The sequence below is a fragment of the Caretta caretta genome, chromosome 2, assembly GCF_965140235.1.
Source record: "Caretta caretta isolate rCarCar2 chromosome 2, rCarCar1.hap1, whole genome shotgun sequence".
NCBI lineage: Eukaryota > Metazoa > Chordata > Testudines > Cheloniidae > Caretta > Caretta caretta.
The window spans coordinates 69,615,728-69,640,841 of record NC_134207.1 but is presented as its reverse complement, the minus strand read 5'-3'; the positions used below and the strand labels follow the sequence as shown (position 1 = coordinate 69,640,841).

Sequence of the window (25,114 nt, the reverse complement as noted above, 5' to 3'; positions counted from 1 at the left end):
ACAAATTGATCTCTGTGTGATGATTCAGCCCATTCCTCATATGTCCATATTACCTTCTGCTCAGAGACCCCTGAGTCTCTCTGGGAGTACCAGCAACATGTCCTAATTCTAAGATTAATGTGTATCTATGCCAAGTTCATTAGCCACAATTCAAGAATCTGGCTGAGTTCAGACATGGAAAATACAAGTATCAGCCGGACCCTGGGTACTCTGCCGGTACAGTAGTTATAATATTTCTGGCATTGCATACCAGCTGCATGCTCACAATGTGGAAATGTTTTCTATTCCCATAGATTTCTTCATTATCTGCAGAAGGTAAATTAGCACAGTCAATGATTTCTATTACTTTTGGGAATCCAGCCATTACATATGACTTCTCTGCCATTCTGTTGATGATGTAGCCTTATGGGAAATTCATCAGCTGCCTGTCGAGCATAAACTCTATTAGTTGTGTTAGGCACTGGGACTTCAGGGGAGTTATACAAAGGATGAATTTGTCTTGGAGTGTTGACTCATCTGAATGTTGTCCTGTGCTAACTCTTTGCAAAATGCCTGTATTTAATTACAGCATACTTTCTGTAGTCTTATCCTTCTCCCCACCAGATCTGAGAGGCTGAACATGGCTCTCCTATCCAAAAGGAATCTTCATGTGCACTGACTATCCATCCTTATATTGAAGTACCTTGCTACTGAACAAGTTCCTGTTGAAATGAGAGTTAGTTAATTTTGCTTTCAGTTCCTTAAATGTTATGGAATCAGTTCTGCCCTCAGCTACATGAGAACAGGTCCAAGTGACTTCAGTGAGAATACTACTTGTGTACTAGTAACCATGTAGATCTTTTTGAAACATAAAAGGTATAGTATTTGATAAATAACATCCTTGCATCCTCTTAGGATAAGTTAACCTTTATTCATAAAGTAAGGTCTCAGGTAAGGTTTAGGATCAAGTTTTCAGGTATAAGCAATCTCAGTAAGTTTCACTATCAAAAATATAGGGCCAAAGCTGCTTACACTGAGCCAATGGCAAAGCTTCCATTGACTTCAGTGGGAACAGAATTTGGTCCAAGAGTAATACAAGTCACTAACAAGAGAAATGTGCATTTGTATGGAATAAAAATGAATTATGTATGCAGACTATGTATTTGCATGCATCCATTAGCCATTTGCATGTGTATTATATTGTAGGTGCAAATGAGGCACTTATATTTGAAAATTTGGCCATTTGGAGCTGTGCAGAAGTACTGTCCATCATTTCCATGCATAGTACATAGTTGTATTAAAAATATTGTTAAAATGTAAAGAATGTTGACTGATGGATTAGTAAATGCACTTATTACATGTAACACTGAAGAAAAATATTATAAAGAGAATGGATTTCTATTGTCATTGCACTGACAGCGATGTTGTTAAGGTTTGTAAGTGCTGACACTATGTCTTGCAAGAGCAGTGACTGCATAAGGTTAAACTTCCTGTCACCTTCAGCACTCATCACCCAGTTTGGCACAAATCTACACAATTGGCAGTCTATGCTTAAGAATGTTTCAAAATTGAAATAAATAAATGAGCTGTAGATAAAGACTTAGATGCTTTGACACTACTCTATGAGGGGAGATTCCATGGCACCTGTTATGGTAACTACTGATAGACAATCCCTACAAAGTTTGGAGGATCTGATTGGTTCAGAATATTTAGCCCAGAAATTGGAACCTCTAACCCCAGATCTGAGAACCCTTGATCTTTGTGAAAGTTTAGCTCTTGATCCAGATCCATACTTGGCTATTATGGGCCACACCAAAATTCCAGATACATACAAACAAACAAAAATCCGTACTTACTAAATGGTGGGGGAATTTTGCTCTAGATCCAAATACAAACTCTACTAGAATCCAGCCTGGAGATTTCACAGAAAGAGAGGGCATGCAATCACATTTTTAGTACTGTTTAACCAAGTGACTTTTGAACCTCTATGATGATTTGGTTCTGCTTTTGGGTGAAAAGTTCTTATAGCTCAGTCATTTTGCCAACCTAAATCACCAAATGCCAGGCCACTGGCGTCAACAGGGGTTCTATGCACATGTCAGAGGGAGAGTAGAAACCTGTATATGATGTCACATTATCCCTGAGCAATAACACCTGCTTTGCAGAAGTCAAATGGGAGAGCAACCATCCATTATTCCTATTCTGTCATTCAAACTATGTGAAAATCAGACTTGGCCGCAATGAAATTCAAACAAGCTGCATATTTAATATTAACAGATAAGAATACCTTACACTGTGCCTTTCCCCTGAGAATCTCAAAGTGCATGAAGGAAGTGTCACAGTATCCGTGTGAGGTTGGTAAGTATTATTAGCCTGCTTGGTTGGGAAACCAAGGCATGACGGGCTGTGAATCATTGCTCAAAAAGTCTGGAACAGAACTAGGAATAGAATCCTGGGTGTCTAGCTCCCAGTCTTTTGCTTTAACCACAAGACCCATCCTTTCTGCTCCCTGAGACCTTTTGTTGCAGCTATGCCAGAAAGACAAGCGCCACATAAAACTGACTGTTACTTTTGCAGCCATTGTACCATAATAGAAAGAGACTAGAAGAGTTTTTGTGAGCATTTTAGTTACTAGGGAAACAAGTCAACTTTACTCTACAACAACTTACAAAATGTTCTGGGTGTGGAAGTAGATTTGTAAATGCCAGTTTGCATTTGATTCGTGCAGTAGTTCAAGATGATTTAGTCAACCTTGGAAATGAAGGAACAACTTCAAGATGCAGTCCTTAAGATGGAAAAAACCCAATTGTTAGCAGTACAGTGTGATTGTGAGAGCATTTTATCTGCATTGCACCGCAAGAGCTAAATCTGACATATGTTTGACAGCATTCCAGTTGGCAAACAGCAACATTTTAGTAAGTCAGTACCGCTGTGAGACCGATGTGAGATCTGATCTGACAGCAAGATAAATTGATCCCACCCCAAACTACAACAACAGATGGATTAAACTTGTAAAGTTTTTGTATGTCCTTTCAGAACATCATACATAACCTGATTTTTGGTCTGTCATTAGCATTCCTGCCTTAGTTTCCAGAAAAAAAATGAACATGAATTTCTTGGCACAAGAATGCACTATAATAATCCACTCATTGAATGTGGAAAGAATATTAAGCACATTTTTAAAGTGACAATGCTCTATACTTTACATGAATTTTACTCTTTAACAAACCTTTCAATTTTAAAAATTGATTTTAGATATATTCTGTGCATGTTTATTAGGTGCTGCATGCAAAAATTCCAACACCTCCGCTCCAGTCCTTTCTGAATAGATCGGATAGAGATGTCCTCTGCTGTTTTGTCAAGTCATCTGCATTTGTTTGCTTTTTAACTCTACAGGTCAAATTCACAGTTGGCATGCATGGATGCAATTTGACTTCAGTGAAGTTGTGCCCCCTTATGTTTCACTCTGAATGTCAGGGAGTTCTGCAAGCACTATAAAAGCACAGAAAAAGGAGTGCTGGAACAATTTTTATAATTGCTGAGAGCAATTGAACAAAACTGTAGACGCTGTGTATCATGGAAATCACTTCAAGCCCGGGGATGTGGTAGCACGCCGAGCACCTCTACTTCCAGCACATATAAGCAGCTAAACAGAACTTTAGTGGAAACAGACTGAAATAGTCACTTCCAGGATCTTCACCTCGTGCTTTTGACAGCCCTGGGCTCTCCTTTCTGCATAGAGCTCTTCCCAACCTTCATTTGCCTTGAACCACCTTTTCATCTTGTCTGTCTGACTGTTCAGATGCTTACCCAGTAATGGGGAAGAGTCCACTCCCCCCATCAAGATGAAGGCCCCATCATTCCCCTGTTCCCTTACTGGTCTCTGTTTCACACTGGCCCTTTTTCTTTTCCTTGGTCAGCTTTCCTGTGCTGTCCCCACCCATTCTCCCCAATCCTCCCTACCCCATTGTGCTATCGGTCTGCCCAAATGGAATCACAATATACAGCTTCCCACAGTGGTCCAGTTTGGAACGCTGTCTCCCACGTTAACCTTGCCTTTGAACAAAACACTCAATTTGACATTGATTCTGGGATATTAATAGCACTACAAATAAAATTAAACATCAGTGACACAGGCATGGCTTCATTCTTCTGTGGCACTACACAAAGATAGCAATAATAGCTATTGCAGACTTTCTCAATAACAGTTCCAACTGGTTAACAGTCAGTTCGCTGCTTCAGTTGTTCAAAAAAAAAATATCAGGGATGGGCTGTTTAGTGGTTTGGTATCAGTGACTCCAACTCCAGAGGCACCTCCAGTGAGAAGAATGAGAGTCATGGGAGTATCATGTTTAGAGATGGAACTCACACCTGCCTCAGAGCTTGATGCAGGAGATGAGCCAGAGTTCAAGCCTGGTACGGGAGCTGTAGGATTGAAACTGTTTTATTCCCTCTAACAATATTGCACCACAGATAACAGGCATTGCCCAGTGCTTAAACTGATCTCAAAAAAGTGCTAGGTCTGTCTCTGACTAGCAATGCAATTTACATACTTCACAACAAAATGTCGGAGCTCAGACACTTTGTTAAATATGTTTATAATACTCCCTCACCTTACGAGTCTAAAGTTTAGAGGCTGGATGACAGGTTTGCAACCTTGTTAGACCCAGCTCACTTTATACCTGCACTTCCTTCATGCCAGATTGTGTGATCTTTGCCTGCTGCCATCCACTGGCTCTCAGTATCAGCACCATACCCCATATCTCTGTCAGTTTTGGCCACCCACTTTCAAATGCCATAAATCTCTGCTGCAGGTAATACCTTTGGATAAACATATGATGCTAATGTGGGCACACTGCTAACTTCAGCCACATGTATAGATTTAGTGTCATACATAATGCCATCGCTGCACATGTCAGAATGTCCTAGAAGCCATACATGCTTTTAATTGTGCCTGGCTTGGCTCTGTAATACAAGAGAGGTGGAAGAGGATTCAGAAATCTTTACCCCATCCATGAGCCCCAGAGCTGAGTCCAGGCACAACTGTAGTCCTTGTGCCCAGGAAGCACCAGGGTATGCCAGCCTAGTGTCACTGACAGTGCAAAGCTTTCAAGAGGGAGAGGGAAAGGGACGTGACCCTATTCCGCCCAGATCCTAAGAGCTGGACCCATGTAGGGAGGAAGCACAACCTGCATCCTGTGAAGAGATGCTGAAGTGGCAACCATCCCCATTGTGCTCCTGGAGGGCATTATGTCTGCTTGATGAATAATGCTTCTAGGAGTGCTGGGGTAGGATCATTACACAGTCCTCTGTAGTGCTGGCTGTGCCTTTAAGATAAAATGTAGCCCTCATCATTTTTAGTGATGCTGACTAATAGGATCATGTTTATCTTAACTAGTTTGCCCTAACCAGCCTTTATGCTGAACACTATCAGTTTGGTATGACAGGGAAAGAAAACCAGGTATTTTTCTGTCAGACTGTTCTCTGTGATTTTTCTCCATATCAACAGCTGTCAAAGCCATCACGGAAGATAAGAGACTATAAAGTGCTTAACCCTGCTTTTGTGTTTAGGTTGCTGCCTTCTGCATTGCTCAGCAAACTTCTCCTATAGCCACAGACAAAGTGGCTCTTATTTCAATATTGCAATATTCTGTGAGGCATAATGGTTGTGTTTTACTGTTTAAATTCTCTACATTGTGGGTGTCAGCACTTGCAGAAACAGCTAACGCCTGACACCAACGCACATAAAAATAAAAAATTAAGATAGAAGGGTCCACTGAAGACTGATGAGTTGTAGAAATAGTTAAAAATGCCCTGCCGACAAAGTGCCTTGCAAAATGTACCTGCTGATGCAGCAGTGATAGGAAAATGCCTTTTTATTTAAATATTTATTTAGTTTTATTTTGAAAAAGAAACTTTGAATCCTCAGCCACAAAAAGAGATGGTTTCTGGAGATCTAAAAAATGGACCAGATTGTCCAATCCCCTTATTCATTCTGAAAATATCATAGACCACTGTAGTCAATTAACTTACTTATGCAGTTAGGTACCATGACAATCAAGGTCTTTCTTCCTCTTTGGGGTTCAGACCCCCTGTTTTCCCCTTGGGGTGTCTGGACCCTGATTGTCACAGATACTGCTTGACATGTTTTACCACTCTCACAGTCTCATGCAGTATGGAGTAAGGGCTCATTTTCCAAGAGGCACAAACCCACGGCCACATATTAATTGTGTGCTCAAAATTTATAAGCACAGTTATCAATACAAGATGAACTAATACAAGGAAATGTTATAACAGACTCTCTTTCTGTTTTTGCTGTTCAAGATTAATCTCAAAGGTCTTGGGCAACTGTATAAAATCCGCATTGGTCATGACAACAGTGGAAATGATCCTAGCTGGTACCTTGAGGAGGTGAGACTTGAAAGAATGGCCCGTACCTCTGACCGGGAGATTCGTCTGGCTGTAGACTGCTGGCTCTCTGAAGATCAGGATGATGGAGACACCTGGACAGAAGTAGCAATTGGAATGTCTGAAAAGGAGCTTTTGTCAAGTATGTGCTGCCTACATTATAACAAATATTTATTAAACCTGAAGGGCCGTATTCTGGGTTGCTTTGTGAGCTGTTCATACCTACCCCTCCCAGTGCAAAGCTGCCTGAAAGCCAGTGTGACCAGCCACAAGACAATCCCTCCCAACACAGAGCCAATGTGATGGTTCTGACAAAACCCCTTCTCTCCCAGAGGCCAAGGGATGTGGTCAGTTTATCCCTATGCTCCTGTGGTGCTTGGCTGCTGCAACTGCCCCCTAACACTGGCAACTGGTGCTACTTAAAGCAACCAAAAGGCACACATTGACTGAGGAGCAGGGAACACCAAGATAGCTTGAAATACGATTAATGTCTCCCACTCCTAAGTTGCACAAAATGCTTTGTAGTTTGCAGCCCAGGATCTGGGCCAATGAGTAGTTGTTGCTTAAACCAGATTTGAGCTACTCTCTTTAAAATTGCAATGTATAACTTTAGGATGGATCTTTTGAAGGACATCAGAGGTTATCCACATTTCTGATGACACCACGACTCTCTATAAGTGGAGCAGAAAAAACATATACAACAATTAAAAAGAACAAAGAAACACATTTCTGGGCTTTTATAGTGGCACAGGGAGCTGGAAAAATTATTTAATTTATCACTTCTTTATAGAATTCCCTTGACATTAACAGGATGATGGTTCAGCTATGATCTGGCATCATAGGCCCCTGAACTAGACATTATGTGTGTTATAGTTCAGGCAACTTGCATGTGAGATGAGGTAGTAGGAATGCAAGGAATTAGTGGCTCAATGTATAGAAGGGTCATCCCACACTTAGTCAGTGACAATCAACTAATTCCAACATATGTAAACAAACTAATAGTTTTAGGAAGTAATCCATTTTCCCCAAAAAGCAATCTAGATTGGAACTGAGAAATTTTTTTCATAGATTTTAAGGCCAGAAAGAACTTTTAGATCATCTGTTTTGATCTACTACACAGCACAGGCCATCGAAATGTTGGGAAAGACAGAGATGCAAACTCATTCCCCCTTACCCCCTTGCCCTTTTCCCCATTTCCAGAATAGTATGCAATTTAAATAACACCCTCACTGATTAAAGCGTTACGTAAATTAGGATTGAGCAGGTGGAACTGAGGTCCATATCATCTGGAAACAGTATTCGCATGAACCACAGTATCACTCTTGGGAACCCCTAGTGACATAAATGCCACATATTGGTGCAATAAGAAAATGAATGCCTGACTTTAGTGGAGTTGCGTCAGGCATGAATTTGACTCTCAGGACCCGATTCTCTCCTGGGCAGTCATTTACAACTGTGCCAAGGAAGTGTAAAATACTGCCATTCTGATATGTACACTCACTTTGGCCAGTTGTAAATGGCTACACAAGATGCAAGGTAGTGGAGAATCATGTCTACTGTGAATATTGTTGAGAATATGCTCAAAACAGGGCATTAGTACAGCCCTGTTAAAAGTGGTGGTACACTATTGCTATTGTTGTCTTTACAGGGACACCATCTTTGTTACAATATATGCAGCGAGTAAAAAATATTCATTATATGGGTTTTAGAAATTTTATATTTTTTTAAGTTTATAGTTACAAATTAACTATTGATTTGGGGTTCATTTAAATTGAACATCAATATAAACTCAGCAGGGCTGCCCAAGGATTTTCTATTTCTCCATAACCAGAAAATGAAACTCTAGCCATTTGCATTTCCAATTTACAAGGGTAATTGCTTACAAGTACTGGACAAACCACATCGCAAGTCGTTTACCCAACCAAACAAATAATGTGCAGCATATTACCTAACAACAACCTGATGCGATTTTATAATTTGTCTCCAGTCCTTTCAAATCAATCTGGTACCTTTCACCAGCACTAAATTCACTTAATTAAAAAATAATAATAATTTGCCAAAAACATTAAACCAAATGGAAAAGAACTTTTATAATCTAAACTCATTGCATTTTTTATTGCTGTTCTTTGCCACTGATCTTTATTACGCATCTTTCCCCTCTAAATGGTGTCCTCTCCCTGCTTTCTCCATTCAAAACTCCATTATCCTCCCAACACAGACTTGAAACCTTGGAGTTGATTTTGATTCCTCTTTCCCTTGCCACCTTCTACCTGCCCAATCCATTCCCTCAAATCCAGACTGCTACCAGTTACTGTCAGTTCTTCCTTCAATCTCTAAAATCTCTTCTTTCATCTCCTTCTGTTTCTGACTTTGACAACTTTTCCTCCTGCTTGTCTCCTTACATGAGGTCAGTCAGTTCAAAATGCTGGCACTAAAATAATCTTCCTGTTCAGAGTGATGCTTTCATAGAATCATAGAATCATAGAATATAAGGGTTGGAAGGGACCCCAGAAGGTCATCTAGTCCAACCCCCTGCTCAAAGCAGGACCAATTCCCAGTTAAATCATCCCAGCCAGGGCTTTGTCAAGCCTGACCTTAAAAACCTCTAAGGAAGGAGATTCTACCACCTCCCTAGGTAACGCATTCCAGTGTTTCACCACCCTCATAGTGAAAAAGTTTTTCCTAATATCCAATCTAAACCTCCCCCACTGTAACTTGAGACCATTACTCCTCGTTCTGTCATCTGATACCATTGAGAACAGTCTAGAGCCATCCTCTTTGGAACCCCCTTTCAGGTAGTTGAAAACAGCTATCAAATCCCCCCTCATTCTTCTCTTCTGCAGGCTAAACAATCCCAGCTCCCTCAGCCTCTCCTCATAACTCATATGTTCCAGACCCCTAATCATTTTTGTTGCCCTTCGCTGGACTCTCTCCAATTTATCCACATCCTTCTTGAAGTGTGGGGCCCAAAACTGGACACAGTACTCCAGATGAGGCCTCACCAATGTTGAATAGAGGGGAACGATCACGTCCCTCGATCTGCTCGCTATGCCCCTACTTATACATCCCAAAATGCCATTGGCCTTCTTGGCAACAAGGGCACACTGCTGACTCATATCCAGCTTCTCGTCCACTGTCACCCCTAGGTCCTTTTCCGCAGAACTGCTGCCTAGCCATTCGGTCCCTAGTCTGTAGCTGTGCTACAGTCATCCCTGTTTAGCCTTCACTGGCTTCCCTTCATTTTCCGTGTCAAATTCAGACTTTTCACCCTTCAAGGTTCTGCATAACTCTGCCTTTGCCTCTACGCTTCAGGTTTTATTTTTCCCCCACTTCCCAACCTACTAGCCCTCACATCTGAGTGCCTCTTCTTATCTTCTTCTCCTATCTCCTCATCATGCCTTCTCTCATATCACTCCCATTACATGTGGGACTCCTTTCTTGCAGTTCAGGACAGCCTTACTGACTTCCAGTGTTCATCATTTTACACCTACTGAATCAGCGTTCTTCAGACGTGACTTGGTTTGATCCCGTTGTGACTAGGGTGACCAGATAGCAAGCATGAAAAATCAGGACGGGGGAGCGGGAGTAATAGTTGCCATATAAGAGAAAAGCTCCTAATATTGGGCATCTGGTCACACTAAACAAACTCAAAGAAAATCTGTTCAATAGTTATTAAAGTGACGGATGCTTAAGACTGACATATGTGGCCGGAATTGTGTCATGCAAAAAAAAAAAAAAGAAAAAAAAGGAAAAAGAAAATAAACTAGAAGATAAAAAAAAATCTGTAAGTGCTCACAATTTTATTTTAAATACTCATGACTTTAAAACTGCAGAACTCTTTTCAAACATGGCTTAAGCTTTTGATCTGAAAGAGCTATACAGTACAAGAAATGTCGATGTTTTTATTTGTTTTCAAATTATCTAACTGCAAACTGTGTAATGTGAACATAAAGGGGAAAAATCTATTTTGTCCATGCTTGAATACATCAAAAATGGTTGAACTAATTTGGCTCAAACTGTGACTATTATCGGACACAGGATACCTGACTGCATAGAGGACTTTTTGTTTGAGGGATTCCTATATTCTCAAACCCCTTGAAAAATGCAATATATCTGATTTTCTAGCATCTTTTGATACCATTGTATTACAGTGTTAGAAATGTTGGTTCTTTACTGCTTTAGTGTCATTTCCAGAAGCCCTGCCAGCAGTGATGGTGCTGTCATGAAAGAGATTGTAAACATAATGGTTACAGTAAGTGGTGAGCTGGAGCCGGTTCGCCACCTCCGCGGGTGCTCCGGGGCTGGAGCACCACGGGGAAAATTTGGTGGGTGCAGAGCACGCACCGGCAGCTCCTTGCCTGGCCCCAGCTTACCTCACCTCTGCTCCTCCTCCTCCCCTGAACGTGCCGCCCCACTCCACTTCTCCGCCCACCCCTGCCAAGTTTCCCGTGAATCAGCTGTTCACGTGGGAAACCTGGGAGGGCTGAGAAGCAGGTGGCAGCTTCATGCTCAGGCCCTGGAGCGGAGGTGAGCAGGTGTGGAGGGGGCGCGAGGAGGGCCGCCCGCACTGCAGCATGTAACCCGGGGGGCATGCAGGGGAACCACTCCCTGCCCCAGCTCACCTCCGCCTCCCTGGGCCTGAGCGCGAAGCTGCCACTTGCTTCTCAGCCCTCCCCGGCTTCCCACGTGAACAGCTGATTTGCGGGAAGCCGGGGGTGGGGGGGCAGAGAAGCAGAGCGGGGCGGCGTGTTCAGGGGAGGAGGCAGAGGTGGAGCGGAGGTGAGCTGGGGCCAGGCACAGGGCGGGGAGCTGCCGGTGGGTGCTCTGCATCTGCCAAATTTTCCCCGTGGGTGCTCCAGCCCCGGAGCACCCAGGGAGTCAGTGCCTAAGGCACCACTTTTGATGTGATCGGTGGGGGGAGCAGCCACTCCCCCAATTCCCCCCATAGCTACGCTACCCTGCCTCTAGGAGCCAGAGGGACCTGCCGGAATCTTCCTGGGAGCCGCCCCAGGTAAGCACTGCCGGGACTCCTCACCTCGCCCCCTGGCAGGTCCCTCTGGCTCTTAGGGGCGGGGCACGGTGGGCACCCACTACAGTGGCCCACGAGACCCTCCTGCCCAGTTCTGGGGGCAGTCAGGGAACAGGGGAGGGGGGTGGATGGGGCAGGGGTCCCGGCGGAGGGCATCAAGGAACATGGGGGGTTGGATGGGTAGGAGTTCCGGGGGGCGGGGGTGGTCCACGACCCCCTCGTAGGGTGAGGAGGGAACCGGTTATTAAAATTTTGGCAGCTCATCACTGGTTACAGTGAGTATTGTGGCCACAGGTACAGTTAGTGGGCAACTTTAATATCAGTCTATGGCCTTGATCTTGCAAACATTTATGCATTAATCACTTTATGCGTATGAGTAGTGCATTGGGGCCTAAACCTCCAATACTTAAACTCTCAGCATAATTTTTGCGTACAGTGTTTGTCTGGTATGTTTTCAGGTATGTTTTACAGTATCAGTTCAAATCAAGGAAATAAAATACCAGAGGAAATTATGAAGAAGTGGAAGAGGAGTCATGACTAAAATGTCTCCATGCCATAATGTTTGCATTTATCACTTGCCAGATAGTGGGGAAATTACAGCTTTTGGGGAACAATCGTTGAGTCTGCTGAAAATTTCACATGAAATAGCAGCTATGTAAACTAATAGCAGCTACCTGATCTGAAAATAATTTGGGCAATTTGTGTCATTATGATCACACAACAACTGTAAATGTTGAAAAAAGCTTATCTCATATGCAGACTGAGTGAACAAAATGTAAGTTATACTTCATCTTAAATTCATCTGCTATTAGCTAGGAGTCTAAACTAGTGAGGGCGACCATTTCAAAACTCTGATAATAGAGTTACTCTGAACAGTGTTGAGTTTGAAATGATGAAGTATAGTATTTGGAGAGAAAAGACAAACAGTTACAGAGCTGTGACTTTTAGTTTCTTATTCTTCCATTTTAATACTATCAGATATGCCTCTTCCACCTTCCCAAACATGATAAGATGTCAACATCAATTTAGTCTTTCAAACAAAACTGGCTGCAACACTTTTAAATATATACAGTGGGCAAAACTGACAAATAATGTTGACCTCTAGGGTTTGAGTTTGCAAGCCATCCATGCAGGTAAATCCCTTTGAAGTAAATAGGAGTCCCACATGCAGAGTCCTTGCAGGATGGGGACCATAATGACTCTTATTGATCACCCGAGATCAAACAGTATTGCCAATCCCACATAACTCAAAAACCATGAGTCAAACCCTCCCGCCCCCCTTCGCCAATCATTAGATGTCAAAAAATAATCCAGTTTGGATTCTCTGTTTTTTTTCATAGAAGTGTAGCACTGGGAGGGACCTTGGTAGCTCATCTAGTCCAGTCCCCTGCACTCATGGCAGGACTAAGTATTATCTAGACCATCCCTGACAGGTGTTATTGAGACATTATGATGCACTTTGATCACCTTTCAAGCTTTTTTGCCACAATCATAGGAGATAGATTACTTATTTTTTAAATGATAACTCAGTTTCTCATGTAATCACTGGACTCCAGGACCTGGGACTTTAAGAAAAAACACCAGATAACACAAGGTGCATGATAAAATCTCAATAGTTAGCAAAACACTGAATTGTTATGGCCTGAAAAGGTACAAACTAGGTACCTAAGTGCTGTCTCTCCTCACTGAACTCCTGTAATAGTCTTTAATGTTAAGTAACCATTAGGTTCTTTTTTGAACATGTCTATTGTACCTGCTTTTACATCTGTCTTTGATGGAGGCTCTCAGAAGTTCACCGTCCTCTGCATGAAAGTATTTTACCTCCCTTGTTTCAATTTTTCAGTCCATGACCTTAGGTCCTGGGGTTTTCCATTTGATTTTAGAGCTTATTTAAAGAATCCTTATATAGCTACTTGAAGATTTCAATCGTATATTTTCCAAAAGGTCAGTTTAGTAGCAAGTGCTATCCTCGTTTTTCCAACCATTCTGTATTAATTAATCCTCCTAAATCATGTTGCCCTTTTCTAGACCTTTTTCTATCCTTTTAATGCCCTCATATTAGATTCAGCAGTCTAAACTCAGTTTAACAAATCCCTCTCATAATGTTAAAGTAATGTCTATTGGCTTGCATTCAATGGTTCTGCTTAGAGTGTATTTTCCAACATTTCCTCTGCTTTTTTTTAGCAAAGGCCTGATCCTCTACTCTGTTACAGCAGTTTTTTGCTGGCATAACTACACTGAAATCAATGGAATTACACTGGAATTAAACTGCTGCACTAGACTGGGGAGCCAAGCCCATCAGGCTCTAATTATGATAGTTTTATGACTGACATTATACGGCAATGTGAAAAAGGTAGCAATTTTAAATGTGTTATATTGTTGGCCCTTTGCTGACTAGTAGCAGCAGATTTGGATCTTTGGAGAATGTCAGGAAGAGAAGCTAATGATGCAAAGATTTGGGATATCTCCTAGTGTAAGTTATTTATTTACAGCAGTGGTGTGCAAACTTTTCCATTCGCCCCCTGCCTCGCCTTACCATTAACGGAATATGGCTGCGCCCCCCCCTCCATTATTGCACAACCAAGGCTTCTTCAGCAGCAGAGCATGGGCTGAAGGCGGAGCTGGGGTGGAACTGGGGATGGGGGAGGAGCTGGGGCTAGAGGTGGAGATGGTTTGGGGCAGAGAGGGAATGAAGGTAGAGTTGGGCCAGGGGTGGAGCACAACCAGAGCTGGGGGTGGAGCAGGGTTGGGAGTGGAGTGGGACTGGGGGCAGATCTGACCTGGAGGCAGAGCAGGACTGGGGGCTGAACTGGATTGGGAGAAGAGCGAGGCTGGGGGCAGAGCTGATCTGGGGGCAGAGCTGATCTGGGGGCAGAGAAGGGCTAGAAGCATGGCGCTCCCTCCCTGTCTCCCATGGGGGCTGGCCCAGGGCCCCCCCCATATGTCTCTCCCCCCCCCCAAGCGTTCCTCTCTGCTCCCCTAGGGAGCCTGGGCCAGTTTGGGGACCACTGATCTATAGTATGCAAACAAGTCCAGTTTACCTTGAACAGACATGGCCAAATAAACAGCAAAACTACACACAGGCAATTTCACTTTTAGAAATTGCAGCTCAGGTGCCATTGTGTCCAGCCTGTAGATAAAAGCAGCTTCCTTTTCTGGCCCTAGGTTTCCAGCTTTCAATAAATCACTGCAGTATCGTGTCTCTCCCCTGGATCCATGTCTGCTATACCCCTTATCACAGAGTCACATGATCCTCATTGTTCTCAAATTTAGCTCAGGTGGGCTTGAGCATTAACATCCCCTTTTACCCAGCTGCTCCATAACACAAAGGAACTTGAGTAGGTCTGACTATAGCCAGTGTCCATTGGAGCTGGTGTCTGTGCGAGTCTCCATCTGGGCAAAAGGACGCTTACTATTCACAATCCACTCAATGACCACCTGGATGGAATTGCTGTAGTTATCCCTGGTTGGATTCTTTGATGAGATCATCTCTGCTTGACATTCTCTATGGAGATCTTTCTATCAAATACACCATAACATGTATATCAGTTAATCAAAACATGCATTCCATTACTAACTTTACTATAAGAATATTATTTACTGAGCATTGTTAGTGTGTACAAAACCTAGAGTAAGACATTGTCTCTGCCCCAAGAGTTTAGAGCTTCCATTCTAAATTAGACAGAGTAGACAGTCTGTATATAACCAGAGCCAAAACTCTCTAGATGGTGAGATGAAGGTCTATTACAAAGAGGTGAAGAGATTTTGTTTTGGCTTTATATTTACTCAATATACACATCTTTCTTACTCTAAGTGGAATATTCAGACAGGTATCCACTGAAAAGTTATATTCAACCCTTATTATATTCTCTCTAGTTATCTCATGGTTTTACAGTTTTACTTAATACGTTTAATATATGAGCCATTGATCTGCTCATATTCCTGTGCTATACTGCAATTCTTTCTAATTCTCTTCCTGTACATCCTGCATTTGCTCATTCAGTTTGATGTCACCCCCAAAGTAACTTGTTTGTACTTTGTTCCTGTGAGTCATTTGTTATTGAAGGGCTTACTTTTCAAATAGGCTGCTAAAACTGTGTGCCAGTTATTTGCCTTTGCAGTTTTAAGAATGCAAATTACTTGCAGATGCAAATAATATAGACGTTTGCCTAATTTGCTGGCACAATTATGTAGTTAGAAGTCTGCATCCTTTTGTTAGCACCTGCAAGTGGTTTGCATTTTCAGCATTTTGGGTGTGAATGGTTAGGGTGCAAAACTGTAAGTTCAGTCTTTGGGCCAGATTCCACCACTCTAACTAACTACATGTAGTACCTTCCTCCACAAATAGTCCAGGAGATCTCCTTCTCAATATAAGTAAGAATGGCAGAATCTAACCCATAGATGCTTTTGGGTAAATTTGACCCAAAAAGTATTGTGTACAATACCGATCACTGTTGCTCTTTACAAGTTGCTTTTCCCCCCTGTATAGTGGTCCTGTATAGTGATCTACCATTTCCCCAGTATAGTGGTCTACCATTACGTTCTGCCCTCCATCACCTGAACAGTTTCCTATTAATATGCTATAAGGTATTGTGCTAAAATCATTTTGAAATGAACTGAAAATTTCTCAATTATGTATTTGTCTGGATGAGGTCTTATATGTCATTCATGAAGTAGGCTTCGTCTTCGTAACATGATGGTGGAGCTCCCAGGAAAGCCATGATGTTGCAGGAAGTAGCGATTGCGATTCAGGAGGTGCCACCCTTCCTTCTGAGCCAGCACTGAACCAATGTCCTATGTTGGAATTATTAATAATATCTGAAATTATTAATATTAATATGGGAAACCACAAACACTAATTTAATTATAAATGCCTTTATTAAATCTAAAGGCCAAATGGTACTTATACAATTGCTCTAAACATGCCTAAAAAGCCAAAATAGTAAGCATAATAATAGTACATCCAAACAATAACAAAACATTGATAAGCATTTAATCAAATGGGCTAAACCCCAGGATGCAAAGACCCATATTGATTGGCTCCTTGCTTCTTTCCCTTTGGCCTTATGACTTTTATTATTTTCAAGGCCTTCCTTCTCCTTGCTAGTCACACACACATATTTCCTGAGCCAAACATAAGCTAACTCGAATTCTATAATTTCACATTTATCCTACACCCTATTTGGTGGTCGAGTGTTGGACTTGGAGATGCTGTTGTTTGGCTTAGACTCCAGTTCAAGGTAATTAAAAATCCTATGGCACTTTTTGCAAGAGTTACAGGTACTATTCTAAGTGTCATGGCCAAATTCTAATACCTAAATTCCCTTTGCAGCTACAAATACACATGTTGGTATTTTTAACTTCCTGTCCTAAATTCTTCTGAAGTGTTCTATACTGTTAAGGAACCACTGTATTCCACCCTGGAAAGGGCTACATTTCCATGATGGGTGAAGTGATTTGTGTGTGTAAGTGTTTTGGGACCCTTTTTCACGAAAAGTTCTATAAAAATGTCACATTATTATTAGAAGTAAGACTAGTAGTTTAATAATAGTAGTATCTTTAATTTATGCTTATTGTATATTGTTTAATACCAAGGTCAAAGTAGTTTGTTATATGTTTCTGGTTTCTACTCTGTCCCTTTCTTAAAGATTGTGCTTAAATGTATATTCCCGTGCTCCCCCAGTACTTTTCTTCTTTCCAGAGAGCTATTAAAAATTTCCATTACTGGAACAGTAATCTCTCCTATTGTCTACTAGGTAGCAGAACTATGACCAGCTGTGATTAGAATAGAAACACTGCATGGATAAATTCCACTAAGATGTAACTAGTAGCAAATATATATGTATATATATATATTAAAAACCCCTAATAACTGAAAAGTGTAGAAGAATACAGTAGTATGTAATTTCTGGAAATAATTATTTTGAAACAGAAGTTTTAGTACTATTTGGACAATTATGATAATATTACTGCATTTCAAAATATCTAAATAAAATAACTCTAAAGCACCTACTGTAAATAGAGTTTACCACCTTTAGCTGACCATGGTCAATCTGATTTCCTAGTACAGACAATGTGCATATGCATGTATGTGTGAGTTCTCATAAGGTGGCATTATCATGATATTTGGTCAAATCCCAAAATTATTGAAGTGCACACGTCACATATATTACTTTCTCCTGTCTTGTCAGCAGAGACTACACGTGTTTTTTGTTTGCTTTGCTTTTGTGATGTTATTGTGGGAAGGCTGAGTCAAGAAGTGGGTTTTGCATGAGGTTCATGATCATCCTGATCTCTTCTTGGGGTGAAATTCTGTGTTTTTCATGCACTAATTTCACTCTTGTTGATGACAGTCCCAGGTTTCCAGTGGAACATAGATCTTTGTCTGAGGTCATGATCATGCAGAGTGAAAAAGTCCCCAGGTAACTTAAGCCAATCCCAAAAAGGGCTTTGAAAAATAGTACTGAAACTTCGTATTTGGCCTAGTATTCAGCAGGGAGAGAGTGAAGAAAATAGGGCATTGGGGAACGCACACTTGATGGCCTGTTTTTTTAGCAGTTGGGCTGCTTTGTTCAGAACAAACTGTAACTTTTTAAGGTCAGTAGTCTCATGTTTAGGTACAGAGTATTACAGATTGAGCCTGGAAGTGATGAATATATGGATTGCTGTGGCTGATTACAAACAGGTCAGAAGGTGTGCCATCCTCTGGCCAGCTATAGAAGGAAAAGTTCATATATTCATACATAAGAAAGAAAAATAATGCAAATGTTTGTCCTTTTCTAGTGGTGGTTTATGAACTCCATGTATATACTGGGTCTAAACTTGGTGCTGAAACAGATTCTAATGTATACGCCACCCTCATTGGAACAAGAGGAGATTCTGGCAAGCGAAAGCTCCACAGAGCTAAGAATAATAAAGTCAAGTTTCAGCATGGACAGGTAAAGGAAAAAATGTGCAAAACTGATCAATGCTAGCAAATTATTTATAGCAAATAGTTTTTTCAACATATGTAGATATTTTCTGTTTCCACATTTATCCTTGAGCAGTTCAGTTTTCTCAGATATTTATTCAAAATTATTCACAGAGTTAATTTATTTAATAATTTTTGGCCTGTAGATTCTGAATGAATAGTTTACTGTGAGTATTGGATATTCAGAATTCATGCTCTGTTTAGTTTTGATCGGACACGTAGATCACGGGGTTATGGTGAGGTTCACTACCATAACTACCTGATGGTAGCATAGTTAATGAGGTTAATGAGATTCTATGGTAGTGTAGTTATGGTAGTGTAGGATCACGGGGTTATGATGAGGTGAATATGATTCTAAGAATCAAGTTACATTCTGCTACTGCCCCCGACACACTCCCCACACTGGGGGCGTGCTGAAACAATATACTAAACAGTAGGCTTTAGAGGAGGTAGTATAGAGCTGGCCACGCCAGTTCTGTGCTGCTAAGGATATGTCAACACTGCAATCAGAGGTGTGACTACAGCACATGTAGACATACCCATGCTAGCTTTGATCTAGCTAGCTTGAATAACAACAGCAGTGAAGCTATGGCAGCACAGGCTAGCCACAGGCTAGCCATTCCCAGGTGGAGTTGTACGGCCCATGCTCCCACTTGTGCTGCTCTGTGGCTCTTGTTATTCGAGCTAGCTCAATCAATGCTAGCTCAGGTATGTCTACACATCTGTCATCACAACTCTGATTGCAGTAAACAACCACCTTTATTTATATATTAATGTTACTTCAAGCAGTTTGTGCTTGAACCTGCCTCGGACATGTGCAGCATCGTAGCTATAGGCACCAAATAAAAAGCAATGATCAGCACAGGAAGTTCAGCAAAACCTGATCCTGCATGAATGAGAACACTACTTTGCATCCTCTTTCTCTGTTCATCAGCAGTAGGTGTACAACCCAAGAGGGGAACTCATTGCTAAATATCTCCTTAATATGGTGAATCATGCTTATGCCAGATGTCCTGAAAAATAACCATTCCCCAGCCATACTTTGCCCTTTTTTACCCTCCTTGCTACCACTCAGAACAGAGGGTTAAGTGTTAAGCTACATCTGGAAGCAACAATCTTGTCCATTCCCCTGAACATCATGCAAGGACCTACATGATCAAGTCCTTTATCAATCTCATTTTGATGATTCTGCAGGTGGATATCTTCTTCATAAAGGCTGTATCACTAAGAGACCTGAGGAAACTTGTGATTAGCCATGGTGGAACTGGTCCAGGTAGGAGTTAATTTTCTAGTGACTAATCTGTTTTGTGAGCTATCTTACAACACAATACTCTTTATTTGTACACATAACATCCTTCATACAAAGTGTTACAGAAGACCTTGCAGTGAGAAGAATAAAAAAGAGAAACAAGTACTTAATCCCGCAGACTAGTCACATTGGTGGGATTATGGAAAGCTATGATAATGGGCAGCAAAAGGCAACTGGGATTTAGTATCAAATAACATCAGTTAGCTGTTGGTTTTCAAGCTGATTTATAACAGAGTGCTATTTATTTGTCATACAAAGTACCAAAGAAGAATTCACAAGGGTAACTCATACAGAGCTAGATAAAATGATTCTTCAGTAGATAGTGAATGAAAATGAGATACAGGAATAAAGTTAGAGCCGTGCTCTAACCAAGTGGAATCTCAGCCCTGGTCTACACTACGAGTTTAGGTTGAATTTAGCAGCGTTAGATCGATTTAACCCTGCACCCCTCCACACGACGAAGCCATTTTTTTTAATTTAAAGGGCTCTTAAAATCGATTTCTGTACTCCTCCCCCGATGAGGGGATCAGCGCTGAAATCAACCTTGCCGGGTCGAATTTGGGGTAGTGTGGTTGCAATTCGACGGTATTGGCCTCCGGGAGCTATCCCACAGTGCTCCATTATGACCGCTTTGGACAGCGCTCTCAACTCAGATGTACTGGCCAGGTAGACAGGAAAAGGCCCGTGAACTTTTGAATCCCATTTCCTGTTTGGCCAGCGTGACAACTCCGGGTGAGTGCAGATCTCATCAGCAGAGGTGACCATGATGGAGTCCCAGAATCACAAAAAAGCTCCAGCGTGGACTGAACGGGAGGTATGGGATCTGATTGCTGTATGGGGAGACATATCCGTGCTATCAGAACTCCATTTCAAAAGACGAAATGCCCAAATATTTGAAAAAATCTCTAAGGGCATGAAGGACAGAGGCTATAACAGGGCTGCGTGAAACTTAAGGAGCTCAGGCAAGCCTACAAAAAAACCAGAGGGGCAAATGGCTGCTTGGGGTCAGAGCCCCAGACATGCCGCTTCTATGATGACCTTCATGCCATTCTCGGGGGTGCAGCCACCACTACCCCACCCCTGTGCTTTGACTCCGTCAATGGATTATCACGCAACAGAGATGAGCATTTTGGGGACGAGGAAGATGAGGAGGAGGAGGAGAAGGAGGTTGAAGATAGCGCACAGCAAGCAAGCAGAGAAACCGTTTTCCTGGAGAGCCAGGGACAGTTTCTCACCCTGGATCTGGAGCCAGTACTCCCCAAACCCACCCAAGGCGGGCTCCTGGACCTGCCAGGCAGAGAAGGGACCTCTGGTGAGTGTACCTTTGTAAATATAATACATGGTTTAAAAACAAGCATGTTTAATGATTAATTTGCCCTGAAGACTTGGGATGCATTCGCGGCCAGTCCAGCTACTGGAAAAGTCTGTTAACATGTCTGGGGATGGAGCGGAAATCCTCCAGGGCCATCTCCATAAAGCTCTCATGGTCACCTGGTTGAAATAGGGTAATTTTATTAAGGGGACATTCAGAGGTGGCCGTTCCTGCTGGGCTGTGTGCCTGTGGCTGAACAGAAATCTTCCCCGCTATTAGCCACGCGATGGGGGGAGGGGTGAAGGCATCATCCCAGAGAATTGGCGGGGGGTTAGTTGGGTTTGTGCTGCACATTAACCTGAAAACTGCAGCCCCTCCTTTTAAATTGCCAACCCATTTTAAATGGCCAACCCAATGGCTGCTTGGTGTGGGAAATGAGGGCACTGCTGTTTGAAACCATTCCCACATGTTATGAAGGTGAAAGAAGCCAAAAGATTGTGGCTTACCATGGCTGCCTGCAAGCCGAATTCTGTTGCCCAGCCCTGCGTGTGTGATCTCTCACACCAAACCGGCAGACCCTCAATATAAGAGGCAAAATGCGACCTTGTACCGAAAGCACATGTGCTATGTAATGTTAACAGCAAAGTTCACCGTGAAAGAGTCTACCCATTGTTCTCTAAAATGTGTCTTTTAAACTCCTACTCTCTCTTTTTTCCCTCCCGCAGCTGCAAATGTTTCAATGTTCACACTATCATCTCCGTCCCAGAGGCTAGCGAAGATTAGAAGGCGAAAAAAATGCACTCGCGATGAAATGTTCTCTGAGCTCATGCAGTCCTCCCATACTGAAAGATCCCAGCAGAATGTGTGAAGGCAAGCAATGTCAGAGTCCAGGAAAGCAATATATGAATGCGAGGACAGGTGGCAGCTTGAAGATGATAGGTGGCGGGTTGAAGATGATAGATGGTGTCAGCTTGCTGACAGAAGGCAGGAGGCAATGCTGAGGCTGCTGGAGGATCAAACTGATATGCTCCGGCGAACGGTTGAGTTGCAGCAAAGGCAGAAGCACAGACCACCACTACAGCCCCTGTGTAACCAACCGCCCTCCTCCCCAAGTTCCATAGCCTCCTCACCCATAAGCCCAAGAACGCGGTGGTGGGGGGGGCCTCTGGGCACCCAAGTACTCCACCCCAGAGTACTGCCCAAGCAACAGAAAGCTGGCATTCAATAAGTTTTAAAGTGCAGTGTGGCCTTGTCCTTCCCTCCTCCCCCACCCCACCTGGTGCTTCCCTCCTCCCGCACCCCTCCAGGGCTACCTTGGCAGTTATCCCCTTATTTGTGTGAAGAATTTATAAAGAATGCATGACTTTGAAATAACAATGACTTTATTGCCTCTGCAAGCAGTGATCGAAGGGGGAGGGCTTACAGGGAAGTAGAGTGAACTAAGGGGGCGGGTTTTCATCAAGAAGAAACAAACAGAGCTTTTACACCATAGCCTGGCCAGTCATGAAACTGGTTTTCAAAGCTTCTCTGATGTGCAGCGCGCCCTGCTGTGCTCTTCTTACCACCCTGGTGTCTGGCTGTGCGTAATCAGCAGCCAAGCGATTTGCCTCAACCTCCCACCCTGCCATAAACATCTCCCCCTTACTCTCACAGATATTGTGGAGCTCACAGCAAGCAGTAATAACAATGGGAATATTGGTTTCCCTGAGGTCTAAGCGAGTCAGTAAACTGCGCCAGCGCACTTTTAAACGTCCAAATGCACATTCTACCACCATTCTGCACTTGCTCAGCCTATAGTTAAACAGCTCCTGACTACTGTCCAGGGTGCCTGTGTACGGCTTCATGAGCCATGGCATTAAGGGGTAGGCTGGGTCCCCAAGGATAACTATTGGCATTTCAACATCTCCAATGGTTATTTTCTGGTCTGGGAAGAAAGTCCCTTCCTGCAGCTGTTGAAACAGACCAGAGTTCCTGAAGATAAGAGCGTCATGTACCTTTCCCGGCCATCACATGTTGATGTTGGTGAAACATCCCTTGTGATCCACCAGTGCTTGCAGCACCATTGAAAAGTACCCCGTTCAGTTTATGTACTCGCTGCCTTGGTGCTCCGGTGACAAGATAGGGATATGGCTTCTGTCTATTGCACCACAGTTAGAGAATCCCATTGCAGCAAAGCCATCCACTGTGACCTGCACATTTCCCAGACTCACTATCCTTGATAACAGCAGCTCAGTGCTTGCGTTGGCTACTTGGATCACAGCAGCCCCCATAGTAGATTTGCCCACTCCAAATTGATTCCCGACTGATGGGTAGCTGTCTGGCATTGCAAGCTTCCACAGGGCTATCGCCACTCGCTTGTGAACTGTGAGGGCTGCTCTCATCTTGGTATTCTTGTGCTTCAGGACAGGAGAAAGCAAGTCACAAAATTCCATGAAAGTGCCCTTACGCATGCGAAAGTTTCAGAGCCACTGGGAATCGTCCCAGACCTGCAACACTATGCTGTCCCACCACTCTGTGCTTGTTTCCTGGGCCCAGAATTGGCATTCCACAGCATGAACCTGCGCCATTATCACGATGATGTCCAAATTGCCGGGGCCCGTACTTTGAGAGAAGTCTGTGTCCATGTCCTCATCACTCTCGTCACCATGCTGCCGTCACCGCCTGCTTTTGCGGATTCTGGTTCTGAATATACTGCTGGAGAACGCGATTGGTGTTTACAACGCTCATAACTGCCGCGGTGATCTGAGCGGGCTCCATGCTTGCCATGGTATGGCATCTGCAGGAGAGCAGAGTGGCAGCGGAAGCGGCAGGTGGATGACGATGCTGACAGCAATACGGCACCCGCATGGAAAAAGGTGCGAAACTATTGTCGGCCGTTGCTTTCACAGAGAGAGGGAGGGGGAGCAAGGGGTAGGCTGGCAGCAGATGGTGCAGTACGACTGCTAGCTGTCGTCGTCTCCTGGGTGCTTGCCAGCAGACGGTGCAATAAGACTGTAGCTGTCGTCGTTTCCAGGCAGACTGAATCTCCATGAGATGAAACTTAAGAAGAGAATGACTTGGAGTCACTCCCATGTCTGCCCAGGCACTCCTGACTGACCTCACTGAGCTCGGCCAAGAGCACCCAGGAGACGATGCCGACGATGCCTACCAGTCGTACTGCACCATCTGCTGCCACAAGCCAATGAGCTGCTGCTGTGTAGCAATGCAGTACCGCGTCTGCCAACACCCAGGACACGTACGGTGACGGTGAGCTGAGCGGGCTCCATGCTTGCCATGGTACGGCGTCTGCACGGGTAACCCAGGAAAAAGGCGCGAAATGATTGTCTACCATTGCTTTCATGGAGAGGGGAGGCTGACAACATGTACCCAGAACCACCCGCAGCAATGTTTTTGCCCCATCAGGCATTGGGATCTCAACCCAGAATTCCAGTGTTGCAGTGGAGACTGCGGGAACTGTGGGATAGCTACCCACAGTGCAACGCTCCGGAAGTCAACGCTACTCTCGGTACTGTGGACGCACTCGACCGACTTAATGGTCTTTAATGGTCTTAAGTGGGGACACACACAATCAGCTGTATAAAATCGATTTCTAAATAAAAAGTCTATAAATTCGACCTAATTTCGTAGTGTAGACAGACCCTCAGAGAACCATAATAACAACATCCTAGCGGTGAGGAGGACACAGAGAAAATCTGGCAGCACGAGGCCATTTGCTTCGTGTGTACTGGGCAGTGTGGGATTGTTCCTGCGGATGGCATTATATATACTCTGCATGGTCTCAAACAAAATGAGAGTAGCGTTGATCATATCTGCGAATAAGAAGAGAGCCTCCTGCAGGGCCCTGATATCAGTATCAATCTGAAATACAGTTGAGAATCACTGGCATAGTGTAAAAGAACAGAGCTGACATTTTGAAGTGGCTACAGTAAAGTATTTGCAGACTAGAATCAGATTGGATCTCCTTAGCTAAGCTGGGTCAAACCTAGTCAATACTCATAATTGAGGATCAGATTGCATTGTTTTAGGCTCTGTGTAAACATATGGTCCTTGCTCCAAAGAGTTTACAATCTAATTAATGACCAGATGCAATGGGTAAATCTAACAAGC

General features: G+C 43.2%; 1 protein-coding gene across 1 annotated transcript in view; it reads left to right on the top strand.

Annotated features, from left to right (window-relative positions):
* Positions 1-25,114, top strand: part of RP1 (RP1 axonemal microtubule associated) — a 185,368-nt gene that overhangs the window by 127,680 nt on the left and 32,574 nt on the right. Inside the window, exons 26-28 of the mRNA XM_075125222.1 lie at positions 6,304-6,529; positions 18,200-18,354; positions 19,581-19,659. Of these exons, the coding sequence (XP_074981323.1) occupies positions 6,304-6,529; positions 18,200-18,354; positions 19,581-19,659 (460 nt within the window). The remainder of the gene's footprint in view (positions 1-6,303; positions 6,530-18,199; positions 18,355-19,580; positions 19,660-25,114) is intronic.